The sequence below is a fragment of the Neolamprologus brichardi genome, chromosome 18 (genome assembly GCF_056152115.1).
Source record: "Neolamprologus brichardi isolate AB-2024 chromosome 18, ASM5615211v1, whole genome shotgun sequence".
NCBI lineage: Eukaryota > Metazoa > Chordata > Actinopteri > Cichliformes > Cichlidae > Neolamprologus > Neolamprologus brichardi.
Window position 1 is genome coordinate 32,326,129 of NC_142121.1, and position 11,812 is coordinate 32,337,940.

The following is an 11,812-nucleotide window of genomic DNA, read 5'->3' on the forward strand; positions in this document are numbered from 1 at the left end:
AAAACATATTACAGCTGAAGAGAAAATCTGGTCTTCAAAATAATAACAAAAAAAATGAACATGTTTGTTGTGGAGAGCTGTGGCAGATGAGAATGTACAGTACATGCTGATCTGGATGTTTTCCATCTTAAATTAATATCCTCACGTTATTTTTTTTCTCCTCCTTTGTTGAAAATCAGCCTCATTCTGAAAATAACAGGAAAATCATTCTCTGTGTTTCATGTGTTGAAAAACAAGTAATTTGTTTTAGGATTTTTCTGTTTATATTCAAACGGACACGTCTACTACTGTTTAGAGCCTTTAATAAAATAATGCCTCATTATACATTTTTCTTGCATCACCATCTTAAGGCCAGGTTTGGTTCTTAATACAAGACATTTATCTTCATATCTGTTTGATCATCTGTTTGGAGTGCTGGTGCACAGCTTCGACGAAGGCACCTATGTTCTCCGGCTCCATGTCGGGGTAAACGCCGTGGCCGAGGTTGGCAATGTAGCCCCTTGTGCCGAAACCCTCCAGCATCTTCTTCACGATGTCTGAAATGCGCTCCTGAAGAGAAAGAGAGCAGGTTCACGTCAGTCGAAGTCACAAAGAAACGATCAAACATAACGCTCTTTCGGCAAAACGCATTCTCACGCAGTAAAACCGATTTTAACTGGGACGCTCAACGGCAACAGCAGTTGGCCGAAGTTAAATGCAGACGTCATCTCCTACAATGAAGGCAAAACTGTTCGTGCTCGCCATCAGAGACACGACGTGACACATACGCCAGATCACAGTGCACAGGTGAGCTGAAGGGTGAAGCCGTGTGAGAGGCAGAGTGGTTGAGAGAGGTGGCGCAGTGTCATTTTAGATGAAATTAGCGCAAATGTGAGGGAACATGCTCACTGAATGATAATGAGGGAATCAGGACAAGGAGTGCAAGCTAATCTCAGCAGATTGTCTGTGGCCACCACAATCAAGAGAAAGACGTTTCAGGTCATCGCTTTGCCAGGAGACTGGAGAGCTTTTCTTCCAGCGATCATATCCTACAAGTTCATTTAGAGAACATCTGAGTTTATAGACTTGTTCTTTTTTTAATATTAGGATATCTGACAGAGTCAATGTGTAGTCAAACGTCTCTACAATGACAGAAACGGGACTTTGGCTGGTCTGACCCACTCAAGATCAAAGTGGGCTCTATGTGGCCCACAATACAAAGTTTGAGCCTCCTTATTTACAGTTTAGAGGGAAAAAACAGAAGATCAGCATTTAAATGTTTGGCAGGTGTTACAGTGTAATGATACAGGGTGCAGGAGTCTGGACTTTTCAGGGTTGCAATTAATTTGGCTTTTTTTCAGTTTGTTCAAACAAACATTAAAAAATTAGCAGCTATAATGTTGATACATTTGGAGTTTCTGTGCTTATTTAACAAAGTATAAATAAATAAGTCAATTAAAATTTGTTCCTATGATTATCAATGCAGATTACAGGTTTGTGTTGTCACCCATAGACTTCAATGAAACAGCTCATACCTCCAAGTTTGTTTGTTTTTTTTTTTAAATATATAAATAGTGATTAAAATCTCTTAAATCACACATTCAATGATGATCTGCTAAATTAACAGGGATATTTCAAGCTGATTATTTTCTTTAATCACCACCGCAGATGGTGACTGATTATAAGAAAAGTCTTCATTGTGCTGTTTGGTGTCATCTTGTGCACCACACTGAGCAGAAAATCAGATGTTTGCAGGGATGACAATAATCCAATTGGCAAAGCAGTCTGATGTTTCTGTGACCACAGCAGCTGACGTGGGTAGCACCACAGCCAACAACCCGGGGATGTTAGTCTGGGGTCAGACTAAAGTTGTATCATTTAAAAAACACAAAAGATGGAAAACTTCAAAGACTATGAAAGTCACTTTTATCAGAATTACCTAAGTATGAGTTTCAGATTTCTATGTGTCGGTTTAAAGCACAGTGAAATTGGAAGTTACCTTTGGAGCATACAGAGCACAGGGGTCCATGTTTCCTTGCAGGCTGACCTTCCCTCCTGTTCGTTCCCTGAATTCACAAACATACACATCAGAGGACACACGAGTTAATCCTTCAACCAGCGGTTTAAGCATTTGATGAATAGATCAACCCAGGAACAACAGAGAGGTCAGCAATGGCCAACATCACGCCCAACATCACTGCTATGACCGCCTACATTTGCTTCAAGTATTTGTAGAGTCTGTGTGGGCTTTTCACTGTATGCTACTTCTCTATTCAGGCTCACGTTCAAAAATGTTTGGCTGGTTTAAATTTTACAATTAAAACACAGAGTCTGGTGCTGCATGCAAAGACAAACCAGTGTGCGTTTTGTGTTACCGTGCGGATAGTGGGTCAATGGTCCAGTCCAGGCCAACCACTTCATAATTAGACTGAGACAGTTCCTCTAAGGCGTAGTGAGCATCCTTTGCAAATACAATCTAAATACACACAAACAGAGAAAAACAACAACAGATTTTCAAATCAACTTCTTCAGGAACCATTGTTGGTGAAATGCTGCCACCTGCAGGTAGATCCAACAGAACAGTGGTTCTCCTTACACTGCATGAATCCTTAATGATCCCTCCAGGGAGGCAACACGGTGCTAATAAGAATAGAGCCGAGTGCTGACACAAATATAGCAGCTACTAATGACCCAAAAAACTAAACAATAAACATAATTTTTTTACTACTAGTTGTTTGAAGCTTAGCATCTGATATGCATGTCAGGTGACTCTCTTTGCAATGCATTCATGCTGATGTGTAAGTGTAGAAGTCCACGTGTGTTACGCATGTGTGGATGGAGGAAATGTGTTTCTGATTATACACTGAGGGACAAATGTCTGTGTGTGAATCTGTTTGGTGTCCCTCTCACCATGGGGACATCCTGTCCTGCCTCCTTCAGTTTATCTTTGACGCGGCGAGCGATGTCTCGGAGGTAAGGCAGCGAGAACTCTTTAAACTCTGCAGGTCCCAGAATGCCGGCGTGGGACTCAAACACCTGCAGTGCCTGAAAAACACACAAGAATTGTGTGAATGGTGACAGTGACACTTTGTTTATAACAGTGACATCTTGGGTCACTCACACTGGGATTTCACAGGTGCAGCGCCCAGCAGTGGGGTTAAAAAAATATAAAATAAAAAACAAAGAAAAAGGAAATATAACACTTTAAAAGGGCTGTCTTTGTGTTAACATTTCACTTACAACTTCAAATCCCTTCAACTTGAGTATTTTTCTGCTGTATTATGTAGAATATATGCATTAAAATAACCTGAAACCTGAAAGGCGACCGTGCTGACCACTTTTCTTTTTTAACTTGGAAACATTTTCTGTCTCAGCGTGTCTGACTGACATCCCTCCCACTCACAGCAGTGATGACAACACTTCAATTTACGTCACTGTTGCCAGTTAACTGACTTTGTTGCTACATTCATAGACTTGTCATACTTCTTTAGTACTTTCTCTTCTTTTGTAAGAAAAAGGAAAAAAAAACAAAAAAAAAACACTTCGTTCAAGCAAGCACACAGACACAGAGCTCTGTCGCTGTCTCAGATTGGACACATTTGTTCAAGTCTGCATTACGCTGACACATACTGATTAATGAGACAGTTAAAAGATGGTGCTGTTACGTCAGTTCAGTCCGGTTTCATTCATGCAGCATCAGTTCTCAAGAAAAAAAAAATCCTGTCAAGGTATTTTAAGACAAAGATTGTGCAATATTAACCATCATATGATCTGCTATGACCAATACTTGTTGACAGTGGAGAGGAAGAACTCCCTTTTAACGGGAAGAAACCTCTTGCAGAACGAAGGCACCGGGGAGGGGCAGCCAGCTGCTACGATCAATCGGCTAGGTGACGGGAAAGAGGAAAAAAGGGAGCATAGGGAGAGAGGACCACACACCCACACCATTGTTTATGTACTGTACAAATACTGAAAATTGCAGGATTGTGTAAACTTACTGGAATAATTTGTGCTGCCTCAGCTGTATTTTGCACTGACGTAGAGATTAGTTCACTTCCATAAGGTGTGTGTTCTACTGTCAGCATTTATTTATGTCCTTGACTCAAACATATATGACTTACACTGACTCTGTCCTGTGAAATTTTTTATTTATTTATTTATTACATCTTTTCTTTTTTTCAAGGGAAACTAAAATAAGCTAAAGAAAAAAAAAGATTCATATCAAGTGACATAATGGAGGAAGTCTGTTTAGACACAGAAAGCAAGGAAGTCTGACCTGAGCTCCAGCTGCCACTTGTCCGAGCAGATACTCCACGATCACATCTGTCAGCATCTTCAGCAGCATGTGGCTGGCTTCAGGGTGCTGATACAGCCAGCGCTTTGCCTTAGAGTGAGTGTTGGAGCCTCCACCTTCTATCATGTAGGACATGAGTGTCCACTGTGGAGGAACAGAGAGCTGTTAGAATATGGAAGCATTATTTTCTATAAATGTTTAAACATGTGCGCGCCTAACCGGAGCCCCGCTGAATCCTATTAGTGGCACTTTGCCCTCAATTTTGTGTCGGGTCAGTGTGATGGCTCTGAAGACGTAGCCCAGCTCTTTGTCAGTGTCCACTTTGACCTGCAGCCGCTGCAGGTCCTCTGGCTCCTTCAGAGGCTCTGGAAATGTTGGACCTTTACCTGCAACCATCTGGACATCCATACCCATGGCCTGGAGGGAGGAAGAAGAAACAAAGATTAATTTCAAACCAAACCAGTTAATATATCTGCCTTCTGTATTACTTATTATCTTCAGGATGCAGGTGGGCTGGAACCTATCAAAGTAAACACTGGGCCAAAACCTGGAGTACCACGTGTCCAGTCCATCACAGGGCCTCATTTTATTTATGATGTGTTCACAACATAAGCCATCCAAAGGCTCTTTATATTGTAAGACATATTAAAGAGGGTAACCCAACTATTAACTGACGTTCTAAGAAAAAAATAATAGCAAGCGTGGGGAGGAAGAACTCCCAGCTAACAGGAAGAAGGCTTTGAGTATAAAGGAAGGATCAGGGAGGGTCACAGCTGTACAGAGAATGAGTGGAAAACAGATTCAGGACACCTGAATAGATGAAAAATATATCTTGTTATTTAATTAATTAATCAAGTCATCAAAAGAGTTATTTTGTCAAAAACATTTTGAGACACTGCGTCCACTGTGGAGGAACACAGTTTCTCTATTTCTTCCACAGAAGGTCTTTTGTACAGTCACCCTCTCCTCACCCCCAACCAGCCTGAGCCTGGTTCTGCTGGAAGTTTTGTTCTGTTAAAAAGAGAGTTTTTCTTTTTCACTGTCGCCAAGTGCTGGTCATAGGGGGTAATCTGATTGTTGGGGTTTTTGAACCAAACTGAAAAATTAATACTTGACTAATGGTAATTTGTTAAATTAACAATTAAAACATGTGGACATCACATACATGTATTACATCAATACATAGACACCTGTTACCACACAAGAAAATTCTTCTCATTCCTCAAGACATAGCAGACACTGGTTGTACTGTATGTCAGAGGTTATTTAAATATTAATAAACGTGAAAACCCTAAACACACTTTCTACTCACAAAATGTATATTTTTCTGATTACAGAAAACCTCTTTTACTGTACATCTGACAAAAATATAGCAAAAGATTAGCTGTAAACATTTTATACATGCTAGCAATTGAGCCTGGTCTGAACAGACTTACCTGTGGGACAACTAGGATATCAGAGAAGATTATGGCAGCATCAAAGGGAAAACGTCTCAGAGGCTGGAAGTGGAGGGGGGGAAAGAAAAGAAAATTGGGATAAGTTATTCTTGTTGGTACCCTGTGGGTGGTGTAACAACCACTCCATCATCTCACACCACATAATGGTGTTGCTGACTTGATGTTAACACTGTGAAATTATTATTTTTTTTCTCCCCCTGTGAATCCAGGTCTGTACCTGCAGAGTGAGCTCACAGCAAGCCTCTGGTGACTGACATGTCTCAAAAAAGTCTTTCCCTGCTCTGGACTCACGGAACTCTGCAGATTAGAGTAAAAAAAACACTACAGATCAGCATTAAGACTCAATAACAGGGAGTTAGTGGTTATCAGGGATGTGAATCTCATGCTTATGGTCATGCAGAAAGTGAAATACTACAATATAAAACCTGAAAACATGATCACGAATATTAAGGGTAATCAGTGTAGCACATTTGATAGTACAGTGCTACTATTCATGTCAGAAACAAGAGAAAGAACTGATCTGAAGCCTGTACCTGGTAGATATCTGCCAGCCTGTCTCATACACCAGACTGGGACATGTTCGGTTTCCTCTCCTCGTGCCGCTCTCAGGAATGTGTCGTTCTTTAGCTGAGGAAAGTCTTTGGGGCTGGGTAGAAAGCACTTCATGTTAGAATCGATGTTTTCTCTGACCAGGTTAAGAAACACACCAGTCTGGCTGGATGTGTGGGGACATTCACCCGCTGACTCTTCTTATTTACACTGATTATGCAACATTTTAGCGTAGAAAAATAGTACAAATTTAGACAGAATTTTAAGATATTTGCGGCATGGCCAAAGCACACTGGCAATTTCAATTTATATTACATAGTTGAGGGAATGGAGCTTAGCTGATAGTGTCATAACCTCTTTACAATACAGCCGCAAACTTGTGTTATCTAAAAATAAAGGCCCACCCTTCCCTTTCCCCTGCAATCACTCTGGGCATCCAGCTGAAGGGCATTCACCAAAAGAGTGATTCTGGGAGATAACTGTCCTCTGCTCTCTTATCTTCTCCCAGCAGGAGAAATGACAGTTAAATACAGGAGTGTTTAGGATGGATCCGTAATGTATCACAACCTTAATCTAATTCAGACTCTGACATGAAACTGTTAGACGGACAACAAAAACATTTCACAGATAGTCAATTATGTTTAGTTTGCTACACTTAACTTTAAAAGATGCAAGTCTGCTGTTAGACTCTTCTTAAGAATTAAACGTGTGGGTTATAAAAACACACTATCAGAGTTTGTCATGGATTCTGTATGGGATAATTTAGGAAACAAACCAAGTTAGAACAACCAAAAAGATTAATAAGACTTTTACATTATTAGCTATGCCGAATTTATCAGACGATCCACAGAATTTGCTTAAAGCACTAATTCATGTTGCAAAATAGGTTCATCTCTAAATATGAACAAGAGATTATTAGACTGCTGGATTTCTGAATGAGTTTTTTTTTTTTTTTGTAAGAGGAAGCGACTTCGCTCTGGCATTGGATTACGTAGCTTTAAGGAATGAGGCCTGTGTTTCTATAACTGACCCATAATAGGAAGAAATGTTTCATAACAATGACAACGGGGGGTTTCATAAGGTCACTTTTTAGACGGCTAAACAGCCAAAATGCTAACCTTAAATGTAACAATGTAACAAGCGGCAGTTTGTTTCGAGAAACAAAGAAGGAAGTACTCACAGGATTAAATCGTTCTTGCTCATGTTGGCGGTGCTGAGGATGGGACAGCCTTTCAGAAACTCCTCTGTCTCTCTGCGGGGATGACAGTTGCAACCTGCTGCTCCTCAACTGTCATTTAAACCCCGCTCGCATGGACACAATCTTCTATCAGCTGCTACAGCGCTGTGGGCGCGGCCATCTTGAAAAACCACGTGACCATAGCAGGAAACGAGATGACGCTTCAAAATAATAGTCGTTTTCTCTATTTAATCGTTATCTACATTTTGTTCCCTTAAACTTCAGTACAGTTTGTATTATCATCATTATTATCATCATTAGTAGTAGTAATTCTTACGGTGGCCCTGAGAGGCCAAACGGACTGCAACTTCAGAAAACACTTGCAAAAAGAAAAATGCTGCAAAAAGAAAAACACTTGCAAAAAGAAAAATGCTGCAAAAAGAAAAATGCTGCAAAAAGAAAAACACTTGCAAAAAGAAAAACGCTGCAAAGAGAAAAATGCTGCAAAAAGAAAAATGCTGCAAAAAGAAAAACGCTGCAAAAAGAAAAATGCTGCAAAAGCACACACAACACAACGGAAATGTTTCTGGGGAGACAATAACCAGACGGACCAGTTGCACAAACCAAAACATGCTAACAAGTGCACTGGGACTGGGTGACACTTCAAAGAAGTGGAAGCAGATCGGCCAAAGAGTAAACTTTCAAAAGTAAGTTCTGAATATTATGTGACTTATCTATGTGCAAATGTTTAATAATGAAGGACATTAAAACATTACTGTTGGCCACATGCCGGCAAACAGGGCCGTGCAGAGAGGTTTAAAGGGGCGGGTGCTCAAAGTTAAAAAGGGGCACATTGAACCAGGCTGAATAACAACAACACACATTCATCAAGAATCTAATATGGGAAGGGCAGGGCTGTGTTGATCTGAGACTGTAGACAGTAAAAAGTCCACAGGAGAGATGGTAGCTGATTAAACAAGTGTCATGAGATAATAACAAAATGCAAAGATTGGTGACAGCACTTGGAACCATAAGGCAACAAAAAACTGTGAGAAATAATGTAGGCTGTGTCTGTGAATCACTCTTTGCTTCTCTTCTTCCTTCCATCCCATCATTTCATATATCACTCTCCACTTGCTGTCTATCTGAGAACAAGGCACAACTTGCTATTGCAATAAACTATAATCTAATTATCCACACTTAACAACTCCAGCACTTAATCTATAATAAAATGATGACAGAAAAATGTTATAGCACTGCCTTTAGTAGCCTCACACAGCTCCTACTGTTTCCTCCTCATGTCCTTACCAGGCATGTCTGGACATTGTTATATCATGAGTAATTTTTTTTTTTTAATCCATCTAAATAAAACACACACATGCACACACAGTGACATTTTAGACCTTCTTCAGAATACTGTATATACTATGGGCATCATGGTGCTGATCCAGAATCCTTACATTATTATTTATTACTAGAGCTACAATAATAAAGCAATGAGGAGGGGGAAGTAATAAATATGAAATAATGTATTTATGATGATTCCATTTGTTTCACTATCCACTCTGTGCAGGGGCAAAGCTTATTACATTTTTAAACTGTAGAGATACAATAATTTTACTGCTGTAAAATCCAAATTTTGTCTTATTTAAAATAGAAATCTAATATAATCTGCTTCTTAATGTATGTTCTTTAAAATACAGCGTGTGTTTTTTAATATATTATAATTATAATAATGCATAATTATGTGGACATGCATATTAGATCGTTTTTTAGTGAAATATAATCCCCCCAGAAAGGCAGGAAAAGCCCGGAAACTTACTTTAAAACTAAATATGTTCCCTAAAACGGTGACAGAGCTACAGACCCATGACAGCCTTACACAGGTAGCCAGCAGCTATGACCAGCACTACATGTGCAGTTAATAAAAGGACAGGTAATGTTTGTCACGCTGTTGCACACGCAGCACGCTCGTTTGTTTCAGTTCGTCAGTTGCAACAAGACAACTTACCAACGTGTACGTAATAAGCTAATACTCCTGTGTGCTATACACTACAGTGTACGCTGTACACCTACTTACTGGTTTTGTTGCATCAGTCTGTGTCTCTGAGTTAACTTGTTTCTCCTACAGCTCCGGACCGCAAAAAATGCGCGTGCTCTTTGTGAGCTCGTTCCCGGCTCGTAACCAGCGCGTTCTACCGTCAAGGGCGATCATTGGTTAAATGTGATCATGTGACTGATGCAAGCCAGATCCTTTTATTTAGCAAAACTGTGATTAATAGTTAAATATTATTGTTGAGGGGCACAGACAGGACTCCGCACGCACACACACATTAAAAAAAAATACGTTTTTAAAAAGTTGCCTCAACAAAAGGGCACTTTGGGCACCCATCAGGAAAGGGGCGGGTGCTCAAGCCCCTCTAGCCCCCCCCTCTGCACGTGCCTGCCGGCAAAGTTATGTGACATTAGCGATGTTTGTACTTTCAGCGTTTACTTTGTTTTAAAGCCTTTACTTTCAAATATACTCCGTTCGATAGTCGACCTTAATCTTACAGAGAATCTGATGATTTTGTGGATAATTAAAGTCAGTCATATATCCACAAACACAACAAGCTGAAAGTCAGTGATGCTGCTCGGTTTGCAGTCCTGAATATCACGGCACAAGCAGGATTCACTGCTAATGTTAGCTATGTTATATTGCTGCCTCTGATCGGTGGTGTCGAGCCAAACGGACTTAAACGTGTGTTTGAACAAGCTGACGGTTCACTCGTTAAGCTGAAAGAAAGATGCTTTAATCACAGCAGTCACACATGTGTCCACTGTACCATCTGGGAACTCTTCTTGTTTAGCACTCAATAACACAAACAAAATCCTCCTCCTCTTGTGCTGTTTTGTAGCAGTGTATACACCTGAGACTGTCACCTGTCTGTCTGTCCTGCACTCTCTCTCTGTTTCTTTCTCTCTGATTGTGGAATAAAAGTATGAACATGTATTTATAAGTTACACTTGTGTTTGAATCCTGCAGCTTATCACACATTTGATTTTCATGTGTGACAACTGCAAGTGTCCAGAGTGAGGACAGACTGAGGGACCCACTGCTGCACATCATCTGTGAGGCTTTGCACCCCTGATGATCCACCAGGACAAACTCAGCAGTGTGTGAGGAAGAGGAGGAGGAAGAGCCAGCAGCAGCTGACAGATGGAGAGAATAGACAGACTGTTCCCTGTTTGTGAAAAACTGCTAGAAAAGTTTCAAATAACTAATTGTCTGTCCTGAATCAGTCTTATTAGGTAATGTTCAAATAATTTGATCATCCCAGTGTTTTCAGTGTGGGAGAAAGTACTCAGGGCCTTCAAGTTACACACTATGAAAGGCAGCAACAAGTTTAATGTTCAGAAACCTAAAGTATGTATCAGCAGCAGAATGGAGCTAAAAATAAATGTTTGTTTCAGTTCTATGAAGCTTTGAGTATTTTGGATTAGTAGCACTGCTGTGTTTGTTGCATCATATTGCTGTAATTGTTTATATGCTTTATATAGTCTGAGGTAAGTTGATCTATAGTGTTACATCATATTCTATAAGGATGTTATGTGTTTGTATACTTTCTGCCTAGTTTAACTCATTTAGCAGAAGTCAGCCTGTTTAAGGCTCTGATATCTATTCTGTATGACTTAAAGCAGTTATGACATGGTCTGATTTTCTCACCCAATAAAGGAATATTTACTATATCAGTCTACTCTTCATTCTATCAGAAACCGTTATCACAGCTCGTACATTTGCTTCTTCCACACATATATAAGCATTGAGCCAAATTTAGTAATGCCAACATATTAAAAGAACAATATTTGTCTCTTATATATGATACATCTATATATACACTGTCACAGATACTTGTCTTTGAGTGAAGATTTAAGGTGATAGGAAATTTAAATAAATGCAACTTGAATCTTTACTGAAGCTCAGTGTTTGGCACAGAATTCATGTTCACTGCTGTAATAAATAATAATGATTAATATAATATTGGCCATATTATATTTACATTACCAAAGTGAGATGACTTTAGTCTCATGAACAACATTAGCTAATTGTTATTTACTAGCTAATCTTAAATGACTGTTCATTCAGTACAATCATGTTTTACAGTCCTGTGGTCTCAGCCTCAGATACTTATCAAATCACACAAAGCTCATGTAGAAACAAATGTACAAAATATGTTCTCCTTCATTTCTGTCAAACAAAGCTTTATGAAACGTTTCCAGCTGTTAGTATCATGATTGCTAGGCAACCTGGGCAGAGCGACGGAGGCTAGACCGTCCCATCTCACAAGCCTCGCACTTCCGGCCGCAGCGATCTTT

At 39.8% G+C, this 11,812-nt stretch overlaps 1 protein-coding gene across 1 annotated transcript; it reads right to left on the bottom strand.

The window, feature by feature from the left end:
* Positions 1-285: 285 nt before the first annotated feature.
* Positions 286-7,645, bottom strand: urod (uroporphyrinogen decarboxylase). Its single transcript, XM_006802749.3, has 10 exons — positions 7,460-7,645; positions 6,264-6,376; positions 5,948-6,027; positions 5,710-5,772; positions 4,493-4,690; positions 4,256-4,417; positions 2,890-3,024; positions 2,355-2,455; positions 1,979-2,045; positions 286-549 (listed from the first exon to the last, which is right to left on the bottom strand). Exons 1-10 carry the CDS (start codon positions 7,480-7,482, stop codon positions 385-387), a joined length of 1,107 nt encoding a protein of 368 aa, XP_006802812.1. The 5' UTR covers positions 7,483-7,645; the 3' UTR covers positions 286-384.
* Between the last annotated feature and the right edge of the window lie 4,167 nt (positions 7,646-11,812).

Bases quoted from the DNA above. Each gene is read 5' to 3' on its own strand.
- urod (XM_006802749.3), bottom strand. From the start codon at position 7,482: ATGAGCAAGAACGATTTAATCCT. The intron at 5,773-5,947 runs GTACAGACCTGG...CTCCACTTCCAG, and splicing joins GCTGTGAGCTCACTCTGCAG to CCTCTGAGACGTTTTCCCTT. The intron at 3,025-4,255 runs GTCAGACTTCCT...TGTGTTTTTCAG, and splicing joins AAGTGGCAGCTGGAGCTCAG to GCACTGCAGGTGTTTGAGTC.